At 36.8% G+C, this 18,768-nt stretch overlaps 1 protein-coding gene across 23 annotated transcripts in view; it reads left to right on the plus strand.

The window, feature by feature from the left end:
- Positions 1-18,768, plus strand: part of PLEKHA5 (pleckstrin homology domain containing A5) — a 249,361-nt gene that overhangs the window by 185,166 nt on the left and 45,427 nt on the right. For 10 of the 23 annotated variants that reach the window (XM_073020528.1, XM_007967818.3, XM_037990287.2 and 7 more), the window contains 3 exons: positions 9,748-9,810; positions 11,880-11,960; positions 12,088-12,237. In XM_073020528.1, the coding sequence (XP_072876629.1) occupies positions 9,748-9,810; positions 11,880-11,960; positions 12,088-12,237 (294 nt within the window). Of the gene's footprint in view, positions 1-3,985; positions 4,067-9,201; positions 9,238-9,747; positions 9,811-11,879; positions 11,961-12,087; positions 12,238-18,768 lie in introns of all 23 variants that reach the window. The other 13 variants (XM_073020527.1, XM_073020524.1, XM_007967805.3 and 10 more) reach the window with 2 other exon arrangements.

Consider the following 18,768-nt stretch of genomic DNA (forward strand, 5'->3'; position numbering starts at 1 on the left):
TTAAATGTGCAATAGCATTATGTCTAAGAAAAAAAATCTTGTATTGCTGAAAAACACTAATGATCATCTGAGCATTCAGCAAGTCCTAATCTTGTTGCTAGTGGAAGGTCTTGCCTCAATGTTGATGCCTGCTAACTGATCAGGGTGGTGGTTGCTGAACGTTGGGATAGCTGTGGTGGTTTCTTAAAATAAGACAACAATGAAGTTTGCTACATCAATTGACTCTTCTTTTCACGAAAACATTTATCTGTAGCATGCAATGGTGTTTGAGAATATATTGCAAGTGGTAGAACTTCTTTCAGAATTGGAGTGGGGTCGGGCATGGTGGCTCATGCCTGTCACTTTGGAAGGACAAGGTGGGAGGATTGCTTGAGGCCAGGAGTTTGAGACCAGCCTTGGCAACATAGCAAGACCCTGTCTCTGGAAAAAAAAAAAAAAATTAATCAGCCAGGATTAAAAATACACATGTCTGTAGTCCCAGCTGCTTGGGAAGCTGAAGCGGCAGGATCGCTTGAGCCCAGGAGGTTAAAGCTGTGGTGAGCTATGATTACTCCACTGCACTCCAGTCTGGGCAGCAGAGCGAAACTCTGTCTCAAAAAATTAAAAAGTAATAATAATAATAAAATTGAACAGAATCCTCTCAAACCCTGCTGCTGCTTTATCAACCAAGTTTATATATTCTAAATGCTTTGTTGTCATTTCAACAATGTTACAGTATCTTCACCAGGAGTAGATTTTATCTCAAACTTTCTTTGCTCATCCATAAGATGCAGTTTCTCGTCCACTGAAGTTTTAGTATGAGATTGAAGCAATTCACTCACGTCTTCAGGCTTCACTTCTGATTCTTTTATTTCTGCCATATCTGCAGTTCCTTCCTCCACTGAAGTTCTAAACCCCTCAAACTCATCCATGAGAGTTGGAACCAATGTTTTCAAACTTCTGTTAATGTTGCTATTTTGACCTCCTCTCTTGAATCACGAATATCTAGTATGTAGAATGGTGAATTCTTTCCAGAAGTTTCTTCTTTAATTTACCCATATCCATCAGAAGAATCACTATCTATAGCAGCTAGAGCCTTATGAAATGCATTTCCTAAATAATAAGAATTGAAAGTTGAAATGACTCCTCAATCCATGGGCTGCAGAATGGATGTTGTATTAATGGTCGTGAAAACCACATTAATCTCCTTATATGTTTCCATCAGAGCTCTTGGGTAACTAGATTCATTGTCAATGGGCAGTCATATTTTGAAAGAAATCTTTCTGAGCAGTAGTTCTCAACAGTGGGTTTAAAATATTCAGTAAACCATGCTATAAATAGGTGTGGTATCATCCAGGCTTTGTTGTTCCATTTTTGGAGCATAAGCAGAGTAGATTTAACATCAGGATTTTCACAATAGTAAATGAGCATTGGCTTCAGCTTGAATTACCAGCTGCATTAGCCCCAAACAAGAGTGTCATCCTATTTGAAGCTTTGGAGCCAGGCATTGACTTTCCCTCTCTAGCTATGAAAGTGCTAGGTGGCATCTTATTCCCATACAAGGCTGTTTTGTCTACATTGAAAACCTGTCACTGAATGCCAACACCTTCAGTTATCTTAGCTAGATCTTCTGAATAACTTGCTGCAGCTTTTCCATCAGCACCTGCTGCTTCACCTTGCACTTATATATTATGGAGATGACTTCTTTCCATACACCTCATGAACCAAACTCTGCCAGCTTCCAACTTTCCTTCTGCAGCTTCCTCACCTCTCTCAACCTTCATAGGATTGAAGATCGTTAGGGCCTTGCTCTGGATTAGGCTTTGGCTTAAGGGAACGTTGTGGCTGTTTGATCTTCTCTTCAGACCACTAAAACTTTCTCCCTATTAGCAACAAGGCTGTTTTGCTTTCTTATCATTTGTATGTTGACTGGAGTAGCACTTATAATTTCCTTCAACAACTTACTTCTTTGACTTCTCAACTTGGGTAACTGCTTACCACAAGGGGCCTAGTTTTCGGCCTCTCAGCTTTTCGACATGCCTTCCTCACTAACCTTAATCATTTCTAGCATTTGATTTAAAGTGATAAGCCTGCAACTCTTCCTTTCACTTGAACTGTTAGAAGCCATTGTAGGGTTATTAATTGGCCTAATTTCAATATTGTTGTGTCTGGGGGAATAGGCAGGCCCAAGGAAAGGAAGAGAGATGGGACAACGGCCGCTCAGTGAAACAGAGCACACAACCTTTATCGATTTTACCGTCTCTTATGAGCGAGGTTCCTGGCTCCCCCAAAACTATTATAAAGGATGAGCCAGGAGGATTGCTTGAGCCCAGAAGTTCAAGACCAGCCTGGGCAACATAGTGAGGCCCCTGTCTCTACAAAAAAATAAATTAGCTGGGCATGGTGGCATGTGTCTGTAGTCCTAGCTATGCGAGAGGCTGAGGTGGGAGGATCGCCTAAGCCTAGGAGTTTGGGGCTGCAAAGAGCCATGATAGGGCCACCACATTCCAACCTGGGCAACAGATCATAACAGTAAGAATTTTTTGTTTAACTGATGGTTGTTCCAACTACCTTTACATTTAATTAAAAAGTTTGACAAATAAAATTAATTTATTAATCACGTTGGTGGTAAACTGACATGAGGGAACTACCTGGGTAAATGGAAACATTCCATATATTTTTACTGTTAACATATGTGAATAGTTTTGTCAAAAGTCATTGATGTACAACTAAAATTTGTCAATTTATTCTTCAGTGAAGATTTTTTTTTTTTTTTTTCAGTATCCTCACTTCCAAAAAGCAGTTGTAGGCACAGAGATTTAAAAATAAATGGTCTCGTCTGAATGAAACTTTTAGTTGAGATATTGTTAAAAGACAAGTGTGTGTTTAATTATCACTTAATTGACTAAAAAGTAGATTAAACCAGTCATAGGAGGTTTTTAATTTGATAACTAAACAAATTTTATTGGGTGAAACATTGGCAGTTAGACTGAAAATATAATTGTCTAGAAAAATAATTTTAAGGTTTAGTTTTTTCTTACATTATATTAATAAATTTATTAATATTGAGATTAATGAACTTTTGTTGTAGACTTAGCTGAATCAGTAAGTAGCATTTGTCAGCCACAATAGAAATCCTTATTTTCTATATATGAAAGATGAAAATTACATAAAGTAAACGTTACAAATTACTATTATAAGCAGACCTGTCTGCTTACAAATGATAAAGCTTTCTTGGCCTTTTACTATATACATCATAATTGTCTTTTGAGTGCTTTAACTCAAGTACAGAGCCTGCTAAAACAAATATTTTTCTAGAGGCAGTAATTAAGTGTAACATAGCTGGAAATGTTAAGCTTGGTTTCAGACTACCTTTTTAGGAGCTGAGGAGACATACCAAGTCTTTGCCGAATAAGTCTTAGTTTGCATATCCTTGAGTAATTCTCCATGTGGTATTTTACTGTGAGAAAATCCAAAATAGAGTGTCTATAAATGTCAAGATTACCTTTAACAAAATATGTGATTAAGTGACACATTCAATATATTATAATATTTTGATATTTTTAGAGAACTAATTTTTTATAACCTTACACAGAACTGAATATCATTTTTAGCTTTATTACTGAATTCATAATCAATTAAATTATACCGGTTTTCTCCTGAATGTGTAGGTTCTTGCCCTTTAGTTTATCCTTTGAATTATGATTTATCATCTATTTTAGTATGTGTAGCAATATTAATTGACTATATCATGATTATATGTATGAAGTAAAACTAGTTGTGACAGTGTTGCAATTAGTAGTTTTTTTCTTGAAAGTATTTCACAGCATTTAATACTTGTTTAAATGGTTTATATGACTTAAATCTGTACAACCATGGGGTAAAATGTAAACAACTGCACTATTAGGAAGATATTAAAGTAGAGGCTATATTTACAGTGTCGTCTTTCAAATCTAGCTATGCTGTAAACTGATGTTTGCTGTATGCTCCTCCTGATTTGAAATAGATGAAAGAAAATGAACCTATTATCACCATGGTTCACACAATGATTGAGAACTCGGCGCTAAGACCCCAACTGTACCAGCAAGTAAGGTCTTGGACAGTGAATGATACTGCTTTATCATCTGCAAAATCCCTCAGTGACAGTTTTGATTTATTCTCAGATTTACTCATGACATCAGTGTTTTTCTTATGTTATTTTTTGTTTATGTTTATTTGGAAAACCACAATTCATCCATGCTTTTCAAGATGCTGCAGTATTCTTAGCATGGCTTCGCTGAACATTTTGCTGTTGAATATTAAATGTGCCATTTTCCTAAAGTTTTTGTGCAGAGTATTTGATTGGTATGTACTTGGAGGTCTGCAGTACATTTGCAAAATTACTAGATTTTCATATGGTTTTATTAACTTTAAAAGCATTATACCTATTTTTTAGGGAAAAGGCTTTGTAAAAATATTTACTTTCAGGGGTAGCCCTTCACAACGTCCCCCAACCTAGTGTTTTAAGAATACATTATATTTGTATGGGCGTTATTCAAATCTAGTTTCTGTACTGTGGTATGGTAAAACTTAAAGATAGCCGCTTCTTAACATACTGGGGGTATTTTCTCCCTGTGTTCTTACCATTCTCAAGCAGTCGTCAAGACTATTATAAGTTGCCCTATTGTTTTTCCAAACTCAAAATGTGTGTCATGGAGTTGACTGGCTTTAACTTAGGAACCTTAGTAATCTGCAGATCTGCAAAAGAAGTCATATATGTTTCTATCAAATTTTTGTGTATTTCATGGTCTAAATGTTTCTAGCTATGTGTTTCTCAGCATCAGCTTCTTCCACTTCAACACCCTCAAATTACTCTGGCGTATGACCTTTATAATCTTTAAAAATCATGCAGAAGAAGAAAATTAACTAACATGAAAAATGAATATATATTTTGATTAAAATGTATAAGGCACCTAGTAAAAAGAAGGACTTTGAGCTCACACTGGCTTTTTAGGCCTCTATTTGGTTCAGTTGCCATGGGATCTGCATCGCAGGGCCCTGTAACTGAGGATTGGGTACAGTTGATCAGAAGGTGACTTATATTTCAGCACAGTTTTCAAAGTATTTAAAGTGTATTTTTAGATGACTGAAAATGGTCTCAAATTTGCAATAAAGAGATTAACAAACTATTAAATATTTAAAGTTAAACAGCTTTACTTATCAAAAGAAAATGGAATCTTTCAATTCTTAAAGTCACCAGATTATAGACTTTGGTACTCTATTCCAAAGTACCACACTGAGAGTCTTAATACTTATTCCAAAACTGATACCATCTGCAGTGTCTGAAGCTGTCAGTAAAATATATCATCTATGTAATGCTAAATTGACATGAGATCAAAGAGATTTTGTTATAATAGGTTATGTTTTTATCACGTTTTGCATGTTTTAGCCTGGATTTCCTGTTTAGTTTGGTTGGTTTTTCTTTTTTATAATGCTCAACATTCAGGGTTATTGATGCGGAAGTCTGATAGTTTAAATTATTCAGTTGCATTAAAAGTTCTAATTGGGGTTTTCCCAAATGTGGAGATCTGAAATGGGAAGGGCTGAGAGGGGGAGAAAAAAGTGAAGATGAGACTGGCTCAGTATAGCATCACTGACCTTGAATACTGAAAGAGCAATAGATTTGTATAAATATTTCTTCATATTAATACGTGAAAGAAAACTAAAATTGTACAGAACAGAAAGATCTGAATGCCTAATGTCAGCAGCCTTGCCTGGGCATGGCTGAGCCACCAGTTACCAGGAAATCAGTGTTAACTCTCAGTGCTGTTAAGGCTAGGGAGTCTTCAGACTGTCTTATTTTTATTCAGCCACTACTAAAGGACTTAATTATTGTAGGACATCCTTAATAGATTAAAGTGACAGCCTGACACATTTTTTTAAACTGTGTTTATAAATTTGCACAAATTGAAATTATATTTTTTGTTTCTCCAGGTTTCCCTTATCATGTTATTATCCAGGGAAAATGTACTGGTACAGTTTGCTTTTCTGAAGTTGATTGACAATGTTGTATTAATAAGTTCTTGATATTTAGCTAGAAATACAATGGCAAAATGTTTCATAACCCATTTTATTCTGAATCATAGCCACTCAATTTATGGAAATGTTTGCATTTTTCTTCCTTGGAGGACGCCCAAGAAATTATCTAGGCAGTAATTTTCTTAAAATTGGTCAAATAAAAAAGACTTAAAACTGAATCCAGGCCTGGCAAGGTGGCTTATTCCTATAATCCCAGCAATTTGTGAGGCCCAAGCTGAAGGATCACTTGAGCCCAGGAGTTTGAGACTAGACTGGGCAACAAAGCAAGACCCTGTCTCTACAAAATATAAAAAAATTAGCCAGGCATGGTGGCACACACCAATAGTCCTAGCTACTCAGGAGACTGAGACAGGAGTCCAAAGCTGCAATGAACTGTGATTACAATTACACCACTATGCTCCAGCCTGGGTGACAGAATGAGATACTGTCTCTTTTTGTTTGTTTGTTTTTAAAGCATTCTGTATTCCACCGGGCGCAGTGGCTCACGCCTGTAATCCCAGCACTTTGGGAGGCTGAGGCAGGCAGATCACGAGGTCAGGAGATCGAGACCATCCTGGCTAACACGGTGAAACCCCGTCTCTACTAAAAATACAAAAAATTAGCCAGGCGTGGTGGCGTTTTTTGCCCTCTATGGATATAATATCTAATTTTATCAAATTTTAAAATATTTCCCCAAAACTCCTTTTTGGAGTTTATGTATTATGTTCATATACTCTAAAATATATGTAGTTCACATACCTAAGGGATATTGAAGTTGAATTTTAATTAACATAAGTAACTTTGTTTTACTGCCAAGGACAGCTTTATAAAAAAAGAAACTATCAGATACTTTAAAAGTTTCCAACATCCTAAATAAAATATAACACATGTCCTTATGTAGTTAATAAAATCTATATAATACACTCCTCAACCTGAAGTTGGAGCACTGCACAAATTTATGTCATTACTACATAGCCCATTTTTTCATTTGCTTTTCTAGTGTTGCTAAAGTACTTCAAATGAAGTATTCAAACCAAACCTTTTTTTTTTTGCTAAAGGTGTATTTGAAAAAACTGATAAAAAGTGTTACCATGAACTTAACCATGCAAAACTTGAGTTAAGCAGAATGCTCATGAAATTTACATTTTCCTTCTTTTTTTTTTTTTTTTTTTTTTTTTTTTTTTTTTTTTTTGTAAGACCGGAGGTTGGGATGAGGGGTCAGGATTTTCATATTGAGAACGAAATAGCAACCTTTTCAATTATATGAAAGTGTTTTTGTTTGTTTAAGGAATAATTTTGTTTTCTTATGCTTTTATTCTGTCGTAAAAGCAGTGTGTGGGGAAAGGTTTAAGGATTTGGTTAGTTGATGTCTATTGAATATCTTTATTGAATAACTTAAAAGATTTAAAGAAAAATTTCGGTGGTACTGAAAGAAATACCACAAAAATCGGATTGATACGTGTAATATATTTATATGGCTATAAAGGAGATATCACTCTAAAGTTGTAACTACAGTAAACATTTTTCTCTATTATGATATGCTAGCTGATGTAAAAATAAATCTGCAATAAGACTCCACAAATAAAAATAGTATGTCAATATCCTAAAGATTTACTATAAATTACTAAGTTTTCACTTTAATATACTAGTCTTTTTTTCTGTTGACTCTGAGATGTAGGGTATATTTGATATTTTAATCCAGATGAAACACTGTCCGCTAGTTATATTCAGATTCTGTAGTCTAGTAAAGCTGTTTTGCATTTAACTTTAAATATTAAGCAAACTATGACTGGGCGTGGTGGCTCATGCCTATAATCCTAGCACTTTGGGAGGCCAAGATGGGAGGATCACTTGAGGTCAGGAGTTCGAGACCAGCCTGGCCAACATGGTGAAACCCTGTCTCTACTAAAAATACAAAAATTAGCTGGGCATGGTGGTGCATGTATAATCCAAGCTACTCTGGAGGCTGAGGCAGAGGAATCACTTGAACCTGGGAGGCGGAGGTTGCCCACTGCACTCCAGGCTGGGCAATAGCGAGACTCCATCTCAAAAAATAAATAAATAAATACTAAGGAAACTGTATTTGAACATCTTAGTAGCTTATGACCTTTCATCTTTAATTTGTTATAAATGTGAAAAATGTAATTTTGGCATTGTCTTACATTTTTTATCATAGATCTACCTATTTAAAACTTACTTTTTATTATTTTTTTTCCAGATAGGAATATAAATTATTTTCTTGGATCTAGGTGCTTTAATTTACAGTGACATTTGACACTTCTCAGGACACACCTGAGGATACTTATTTTGAATAGTGTAAGAGTATTCTAACTTTTGTCATTAAATTCATTTTTCATGTAATATTCATTTCTATGAAAGTTTTGTGGTTTAACAATCACTGTGCATACCCTTAAATAGTCACAGATTGATTTGCATGAGGTATGTGAAAGTAATGTCTTGAAATGAAATGTAAATCCAGGATTTATTTTATGTTTGGAATGCTTATATTTTTAACCTTCTCCTGATTCCCACATTTCTAGATCAATTCAAAGTTATCTCCTATTTAAATCATTATTTAATGTTTCCTTTTAAAGCTGTAACTGTCAGGCAGTTTCTTTCATAGAGAAAACATACAGAATTGTCATTTATACATTCTTTTGTATTATGCATATATGAAATTTAATTTTCTAAACTGGAATATAGTTGGGACACATTACTTCTAACCTCACCTTGAAAAAATTGTGCAATTTAGTAAGCATACAATGAGCCCCATTTAAATTTTTTCTACTGTGTTTTTGTTACTTTCTCACAGTCAATATAAAAATCAAAAGACAAAAATAGTGAAGTATTGCCTGCAGAGGCTATGATGTTATCTGTGATATAACTGACTGGGATGGCTATTGAAATCTTGCTAAGCACAATCAGAAGTAACCACAAAATACCTTTTAACCAAAATATACTGGGAAGAAGCTGAAGAAAGGATATTTAAGTACACTAAATAATTCCTTACAATAGAGTAACACAAATGGTGTCAACGAACACACATAAACTTTTTAATGAAATTTGACTACCCATAGTTTGTAACATAGGCTTTCAGTTTTATGAGGTTTCGAATGATTTTCCTCTTTTCAATTAAACCCATCCTTTTCCTTCATTATCTTTTAGTTCTTAAGACAGAAGAACAAGATAAGTCTATATTGTGTATGTGTGTTTATATATTATGTATATGTATACAATATGTTATAGGTTTTCGTTAAATAAGATGTGTTGACATTTGAGTGTACACATATACAGTGTGTGATTATGTGTATACTGTGAAGGATGGTTTTGACTGTTGAATTTTGCTTGATTTAAGTATTTGATTTGATATAGTTGCAATGATTGTATTTGTCAATTTTTTTATTAAAATAATGTGTGTCTTTAAAAGAAAGAATGTAAGATACTGTATTAGTTTTGTTTGACCAGCATATTATTATGTTTAACAAGCTTGTTACATACATCATTCTTATGTATCTTGCATATTATATCACTGTTAAGTATTTTTCTACTTTGTTAATCAGTGTTTGAATTAAACTTCTAAAAGTATAAGAATCATTAAAATCCATCTTTGTTATATTATATATATTTAATATAAATCCAAAGTATTAATTATAGGCTAAATATATTTTTAAATTAAGATTTTTAAGTTGCTATATGATTTTTTTCTTATAGCTGTCACAAGATGAAGGTAGAGGCACATTATACAAATACAGACCTGAAGAAGTAGATATTGATGTAAGTATTAGTATGATATTTATTGTCAGTACTCTGTTATATTCTCTGCCAAAAACACTGGAAATAAGCATAACCAAAAAACTTCTTTCTCCCAAGTCGTCCAAAATGACATCAGATAAATTCATATTTTATGTGTGTGCTCTAAATTATTGTTCCCTGTCCTCTACATCCCTCTACTCCCTATCGTTAGTAGTCCAACATATGAAGCATCACTTAAATGAAAGCAAAAACTATTTCTGATTTTTAGAAGTTACAGATTGACTGGGTGCAGTGGCTCATACCTTTAGTCCCAGCACTTTGGGAAGCCGAGGTGGGCGGATCACTTGAGGCCAGGAGTTTGAGATCAGCCGGGGCAACGTAGCATACTAAAATACAAAAATTACTAAATATATAAAAATTGTCTCTAGTAAAAATACAAAAATTAGCTGGGCATGGTGGTACGTGCTTGTAATCCCAGCTACTCGGGAGGATGAGGCATGAGAATCTCTTGAACCCAGAAGGGAGAGGTGCAGTGAGCTGAGATCATGCCACTGCACTCCAGCCTGGGTTATGGAGTGAGACCCTGCCTCAAAACAAACAAACAAAAAAAGTTATGGAAGACTGGAGACAAAGAAGAATTGCTATGTTTTTCAGATAAAGTATCGGCCTTTAGAAATTTTATCACTACTCCTTTTTAAATTAAATTTAGTTTCTTTTAAATCATATTTTAGATTGCTGATTTGCCATACATTCTTATGCATACTTCCCTCGTTATTTCCCCTGGTTTTATTTCATTGAGTTTTTTGAGTTATACCCCCTTTTCTTTTTTTTTTTTTTTTTTTTCTTTTTGAGTCAGGGTCTCTCCCTGTTACCCAGGTTGGAGTGTAGTATCACGATCTCAGCTCACTGCAACCTCTGCCTCTTGGGTTCAAGTGATTCTTATGCCTCAGACACCCATATAGCTGGGATTACGGGAGCACGCCACCATGCCCAGCTGACTTTTTGTATTTTTTTTTTTTTTAGTAGAGACAGGGTTTCGCCATGTTAGCCAGGCTGCTCTCGACCTCCTGACCTCAGGTGATCCACCCACCTTGGCCTCCCAAAGTGCAGGGATTGTGGGGGTGAGCCACCGAGCCCAGCCCCCCACTTTTTCTTTTTAACACCTTTCATTTTGTGTGGCCTGAGTCTTGTTGTCTGACAAAGACAAGGTAGTTATTTTAATAGATAAATGGCAAAGAAGGTAAAGTCTTAAATTTCTTGCTTATATGTCATTATGCCATAAAGTTGGGGACATGTTTCCAATTTGTCCAATGTTTTCATTTTGAAACATTAAAACTGGCTTATTGTACTATTGAAATTTTATTAGAGTACTTTCTTATACTTTCTTAATTAAGAAATTAGGGTAATATTAAGAATTTAGGCCGGGCTCGGTGGCTCAAGCCTGTAATCCCAGCACTTTGGGAGGCCGAGACGGGCGGATCACGAGGTCAGGAGATCGAGACCATCCTGGCTAACACGGTGAAACCCCGTCTCTACTAAAAAATACAAAAAAACTAGCCGGGCGAGGTGGCGGGCGCCTGTAGTCCCAGCTACTTGGGAGGCTGAGGCAGAAGAATGGCATAAACCCGGGAGGCGGAGCTTGCAGTGAGCTGAGATCCGGCCACTGCACTCCAGCCTGGGCGACAGAGCCAGACTCTGTCTCAAAAAAAAAAAAAAAAAGAATTTAAACACTAAAACTGATGAAAGTTATTTTTCTCCTTTAATACTATTTTTATTTGTATTTCAATTAGAAGTGATCTATTGTTTACATTATTTTCTAAGAATCCAAGAGCATGATTTTTTAAATATGTAACAATAGAATCCAGTAAGCATTTTAATTAAGGACTGCATATATCACTTAACCTATTTAGCAGATTGTAGAGTCAAAATGCTTACATGCCTATTTTTTAGACATTCTGTCTTTATAAGCTATATTTTAGCTTTTATTTTATGGATTGAAATAAAGATTTTTGGTCAGATAATGATTGCCTACCTCCAATTACAGAAAAAATTTAAAAATTGCTAACAAGACATCTTCTCTTATAACCTAGGCCAAGTTAAGCCGATTATGTGAACAAGATAAAGTGGTGCATGCTCTGGAAGAGAAACTTCAGCAACTCCACAAGGAGAAAGTAGGACAGTTATGTTTATTGTCTACAACTGATGTTACTTAATATGATTATTATCAGGACACTGATAAGTAAAAAGAATTAATACGATGATGCAGAACGTTAAATGTAATTCTTTTTATTATAATAGTATACGCTTGAGCAAGCTTTGCTGTCAGCCAGCCAAGAGATAGAAATGCATGCAGATAACCCAGCAGCCATTCAGACAGTGGTGTTACAAAGGGATGATTTACAAAATGGACTGCTTAGTACGTGTCGAGAACTTTCTCGAGCCACTGCCGTAAGTAGATTTTTTTTCCCCCTAATAGAAGTAACTTGAATATGTAGTTCTATTTTCTTCTCTCTTTTTTTTTTTTTTAAATACTGGGCTCTCTTTAGGATTCTTCATTATTATTATAGCAAAAAATAGTAATTTGTTATTAGTGTGCTTCTCTTTAGGAACATAAAAATAAAAGATTATTTAATTAGTGGGCATTCTGTTATTTATTTACTTATGAGACAAGTTCTCACTCTGTCACCCAGGCTGGAGTACAGTAGTTTGACTATAACTCACTTGTAGCCTGAATCTCTTGGACTCAAGTGAGAGCCTTGGCCTCGCAAGTAGCTGGGACTACAGGCTGGCACTACTACACCTGGCTAGATTTTTTTTTTTTTTTTTTTTTTTTTGCGTAGAGATGGGGCCTTACTGTGTTGCCCAGGCTGGTCTTAAACTCCTGGTCTCAAGTGATTCTCCTGGCTTGGCCTCCCAAAGTGCTGCAATTACAGGTGTAAGCCACCACACCCAGCCAAACATTTTGTCTTTGTGAAATGAGTGTTTTACAGGGGAGATAAGTACTCCTGTTTTTATGTATCATGTAAATGAAAAATTCTGAAATATGTGAAAATGTATTGCATTAAGAAAATAAATAGGCCGGACACGGTGGCTCATGCCTGTAATCCTAGCACTTTGGGAGGCCGAGGTGGGTGGATCACCTGAAGTCAGGAGTTCAAGACCAGCCTGACCAGCATGGTGAAACCCCATCTCTACTAAATATACAAAATTAGCCAGGTGTGGTGGCACGCACCTGTAATCCCAGCTACTCAGTGGGCTGAGGCGGGAAAATCACCTGAGCCTGGGAGGCAGAGGTTGCAGTGAGCCAAGATCACGCCATTACACTCCAGCCTGGGCGACAAGACTGAAACTCTGTCTCAATCAATCAATCAGTAGAAATATAAATAGCAAGGCTGGGTGTGGTGGCTCACGCCTCTAATCCCAGGACTTTGGGAGGCTAAGGCAGGTGGATCATTTGAGGTCAGGAGTTCGAGACTAGCCTGGCCAACATGGTGAAACCTCATCTCTACCAAAATACAAAAATTAGCTGGGTGTGGTGGCAGGTGCCTGTAATCCCAGCTACTTGGGAGGCTGAGGCAGGAGAATTGCTTGAACCAGGAGGCAGAGGTTGCAGTGAGCCAAGATCATGCCTCTGCACTCCACCCTGGGCAACAGAGTGAGACCCTGTTTTAAAAAAAAAAAAAAAAAAGAAGGAAAGAAATATACATAACAGAACCTTGTAACTCATAGACATATGACTATGACTGTGAGTCTCTTGGAATGACGAAATCTAAAAGTCTTAACTTGCAGCTTATAAATTGAGTGTTTTATGAGTTTAAACAGCTGGCTTTAGATCCTATGATGTGGTCATCTTTATAAACATAGTAAGAGCACCAGTCCAAGCAGCTCTTTGAAAGAGAAATCTTAGCAAAAACTGCCATGTTATATAAAACTGCTCCCAAACCTTTGTCTGTACTTACACTTCAATGGGCTGGGGAGCAGCTATCTTTTAAGAAGGGCCACAGACAGTATAGCTTAATTTAGAGGAGGCTTTCCAGGCTGGCAAGATCCCAGAATCTCAACTTGGCTTCTATTCTGAACCCTGAATTCCAAACGTGAGCTGTTTTTAAAGGAATATACCATGATTTTGAAATCATTGAAAACTTAATTTGAGAAATTCTTAAATACCTTATGTTTCTATTTCCATTTTTAAAATACTGTTATTGCTGTTGTCTCATTTGAGTCTCTTAATTATATTGTCATGTTTATAGGCTTTTTTAAAATTTAATATCCTTTCCATTGTGAATTTCTTGAAATAAGAAACTGTGTCTCATTCACATTTGATGAATGATTGAGCTGAATGACTTACCCAAGGTTACAAAGCTAACAAATAATATGCCTAAAACTCAAATCCAGATCTTCTTACCACAGTTCTGAAGAATTAGATCTATATGAATTTCTGTAATATAGTCATAAAGAAAATATAAGCACCTGAAATACTGTCTACAAGGAAGTAGTCACTAAGCTAATCAAGGATAGGTAGGATTTGAATACAACGAGAAGAGAAATGAAGAGTAGTTTATTCAAATAAAACAAAACACCTTAAGCCACAGCAAAGATGAGAATGTAGGAGACATGTTTGGAAAAGGAGGAAATAGAACTAACTGCCTGAGTGGGATAGAGGATTCTTGTGAGAGGATAGAAAATGTGAGATTAGAAAGGGAAAATGGGGTTAAGCTGTCAATGCCAAGCTAATGAGAAGCTCAGGGTCTCTAGGACAACTTGAGTCAAATCAAAATGGTAGGCTCTACAGACATTTAGTTGGAAACTATTTAATGATTTGATGTCTGCTCTTGAAATTCTAATTTTAAGAAATCCCTTATCAACTGGGATTAATAAATTAAATCTCATCAGTAGGCTCAGAATTCGCTCCATCTCAAGGTTAACTTTAGCTCAGATGGGAATATGTTAAAAATGTCTTAACAGAAATGAATGTTGCCAGGAGTGCTGGCTCACACCTGTAATCAGTACTTTGGGAGGCTGAGGCAGGAGGATTGCTTGGGCCCAGGAGTTTGAGACCACCAAACTGGGCAACTTAGGGAGACCCTATCTCTACAAGAAACAAAAAGTAGCTGAGCATGGTGTTGTACACCTGTGATCCTAGCTACTTAGGAGACGGAGGTGGGAGGATCTCTTGAGCCCAGGACGTCAAGGCTGTGTGATTATGCCACTGCACTCCAGCCTGGGTGATAGAGTGATTCACTGTCTCTAAAACAAAATAGTTAATAATAGAAGGCCAGGCATGGTGGCTGACGCCTGTAATCCCAGCACTTTGGGAGGCCAAGACAGGCAGATCACAAGGTCAGGAGTTCGAGACCAGCCTGGCTGACATGGTGAAACCCCGCCTCTAATAAAAATACAGAAATTAGCCAGGCGTGATGGCAGATGCCTGTAATCCCAGCTACTCAGGAGGCTGAGGCAGGAGAATCACTTGAACCTGGGAGGCAGAGGTTGCAGTGAGCTGAGATCATGCCATTGCACTTCAGCCTGGAAGACAGCAAGACTCTGTCTCAAAAAAAAAGTAATAATAAATAGAAAATAGGCCAGGCAGGCATGGTGGCTCAAGCTTGTAATCCTAGCACTTTGGGAGGCCAAGATGGGCGGATCACCTAAGGCCAGGAGTTCAAGACCAGCCTGACCAACATGGAGAAACCCTGTCTCTATTAAAAATACAAGATTAGCTGGGCATGGTGGCGCATGCCTGTAATCCCAGCTACTCAGGAGGCTGAGGCAGGAGAATCACTTGAATCCAGGAGGCTGAGGTTGTGGTGAGCCAAGATCGCGCCATTGCACTCTGGCCTGGGCAACAAGAGCGAAACTCCATCTGAAAAAAAATAAATAAATAAAATAAAAATAAATTGATCTTCTGAGTATCCCCTTTTCTGGTTTTTATCTTATGTAATCACTTTCCTGGTTTCTTTTTCCTTGCCTTCAGCAATAATCAGTGGTTATGACAAACCCTCAGAATATATTCTTCTAAGACAAGTCTTACTGCATAGAATACAAACTATGTTATTTGTGCCTTTATGTAAACTTATTTATATTTGTAGCTTAAGGCTTCAAATGTTAGCATGTGCGTAACATCATACTGGGCATATGGTTGGCACTCAGTGAATGTTGATTAGATTTAAATTTGAATTACATTTTTGCTGGCAGAATCTCAAAGGATTTCACTGAATCTGTCACAGTCAATTCATAGCACTAGTTCAAATCTAAGCCCCAAGCAGAAGGCGTGTAACATTAGCACCTCTATAGATCAAAGCTGTGATTCTGAGAACTCTTCTCACCTGGTAGGCCACAAAGTACACAAAACTAGGATTAGCACAAGGGAAACATGTAAAGCAGTGTTCTCTATACTTTTTATTTATTTTTATTTTATTTTAGGTTTGGGGGTACATGTGCAGGTTTGTTAACTGGGTCTATTGTGTGATGCTGAGGTTTGGTGTATGAATGAGCCCGTCACCCAGGTACCTAGCATAGTACCCAATTTCAACCTTTATCCCCATTCTTTCCCCACCCTCAGTAGTCCCCAGTTTCACTGTTAAACCATCTTTATGTCCATGAGTACCAGCGTTTAGCTTCCACCTGTGAGAACGTGCAGTATTTGGTTTTCTTTTCCTGTATTAATTTTCTTAGGATAATGGCCTCTGGTTGCATCCATGATGCTGCAGAGGACCTAATTTCATTCTTCGTTATCGTTGTGTAGTACCGTGGTGTATATGTACCACATTTTCTTTAACCAGTCCACCATCGATGGGCATCTAGGTTGGTTCCATGTATTTGCTATTGTAAATAGTTCTGTGGTGAACATGCAAGTGCGTGGGTATGTTTGGTAGAAAGATTTGCTTTCTTTTGGATATACTTTTGGATATATACCCAGTAATGCAATTGCTGGGTCAAATGGTAGTTCTGATTTAAGTTCTTTGAGAAATCCATAGTGTCCATAGTGGCCGAACTAATTCATATGTCCTCTCACTGTGTTATACGCATTTCCTTTTCTCTGCAGTCTTGCCAGCATCTGTTTTTTGTTTTTTGGGTTTTTTTAGTTTTTAATAGTAGCCATTCTGATGAATGTGAGATGGTATCTCATTGTGATTTTAATTTGTATTTCTCTGATGATTAGTGATATGGAGCATTTTTTATATGTTTTTTAGCCACTTATATGTCTTCCTTTAAGTGTCTGTTCATGTCTTTTGCCCATTTTTTAAGAGTTATTTGTTTTGTTTTTTCCTTGTTCAATTGCTTAAGCTCCTTATAGATTCTGGATATTCAACCTTTGTTGGATGCATAGTTTGTGAGTCTTTTCTCTCATTCTGCAGGCTGTTTATTCCATTGATAGTTTCTTTTGCTTTACAGAAGCTCTTTAATTAGGTACCACTTGTCAATTTTTGTTTTTGCTGCAATTACTTTTTTTTTTTTTTTTTTTTTTTTTTTTTTTTTTTTTTGAGACAGAGACTCACTCTGTTGCCCAGGCTAGAGTGCAGTGGCACGATCTTTGCTCACTGCAACCTCCACCTCCCAGGTTCAAGCAGTTCTCGTGCCTCGGCCTCCCAAGTAGCTGGGATTATAAGTGCCCCCTATCAAGCCTGGCTACTTTTTGTATTTTTAGTAGAGACAGGGTTTCACCATGTTGGCCAGGCTGGTCTCAAACTCCAAGCCTCATGTGATCTTCCCACCTCGGCCTCCCATAGTACTGGGATTACAGGCGTGAGCCACCATGCCTGGCTAAAGGATTCTTATCGTTTGAGGCCTGACACTTAACTCTTTAATCTCTCTTGAGTTAATTTTTGTATACGGTGAAAGGAACGGGTCGGTTTCATTCTTCTGCATATGGCTAGCCAGCTATTCCAGCACCATTTATTGAATAAGAAGATAGGAAGCCCCTTCCCCATTGCTTATTTTTGTGAATTTGGTCAAATATCAGATGGCCATAGGTGTGTGGCTTAACTTCTGGGTTTTATATTCTGTTCCCTTGGTCTGCGTATGTTTTTGTACCAGTACCATGATGTTTTAGTCTGTAGCCTTATAGTATAGTTTGAAGTCAGGTAGCGTAATGCCTCTGGCTTTGTTTTTGTTTAGGATCGCTTTGTCTGTTTGGACTCTTGGTTCAATATGAATTTAAGAATTTTTTTTCTGGTTCTGTGAAAAATGATGATACTTTGATAGGAATGGCATTGAATCTGTAGATTGCTTCGGTCAGTATGACCATTTTAACAATATTGATTCTTCTAATCCATGAGCATGGAATGTTTTTCCATTGGTTTGTGTCATCTATGATTTCTTTCAACAGTATTTTGTAGTTCTTATATCTTTCACCTCCTTGGTTAGATGCATTCCTAGCAGTGTGTGTGTGTGTGTATTGCAAACGGGATTGCCTTCTTGATTTGGCTCTCAGCTTGAACATTATTGGTGTATAGAAATGCCAGTGATTTTTGTACGTTGATTTTGTGTCCTAAAACTTTCCTGAAGTCATTTATCAGTTGTAGGAGCCTTTTGATAGGGTCTTCAGGGTTTTCTAGGTATAGATCACATCGTCTGTGAAGAGAGGTAATTTGACTTCTTTTCCTATTTGGATGCATTTTATTTCTTCCTCTTGCCTAATTGCTCTGACTAGGACTTCCAGTATTACATTGAATAGGAGTGGTGAGAGTGGGCATCCTTGTCTTTTTCCAGCTCTCAAGGGAAATGCTTCCAGTTTTTGCCCATCTCAGTGTGGTGTTGACTGTATATTTGTCATAGATGGCCCTTACTATTTTAGGGCATATTCCTTCAACATGGAATTATTTCTTGAGGGTTTTTGTCATGAAGAGATGCTGGATTTTATCAAAAGCCTTTTCCATGTCTACTGAGATGATCATACGTTTTTTGTTTTTTATTCTGTTTATTTAGTGACTCACATTTATGATTTGCATATGTTGAACCAATCTTGCATCTTAGAAA

Source organism: Chlorocebus sabaeus, chromosome 11 (genome assembly GCF_047675955.1).
Source record: "Chlorocebus sabaeus isolate Y175 chromosome 11, mChlSab1.0.hap1, whole genome shotgun sequence".
Taxonomy (NCBI): Eukaryota; Metazoa; Chordata; class Mammalia; order Primates; family Cercopithecidae; genus Chlorocebus; species Chlorocebus sabaeus.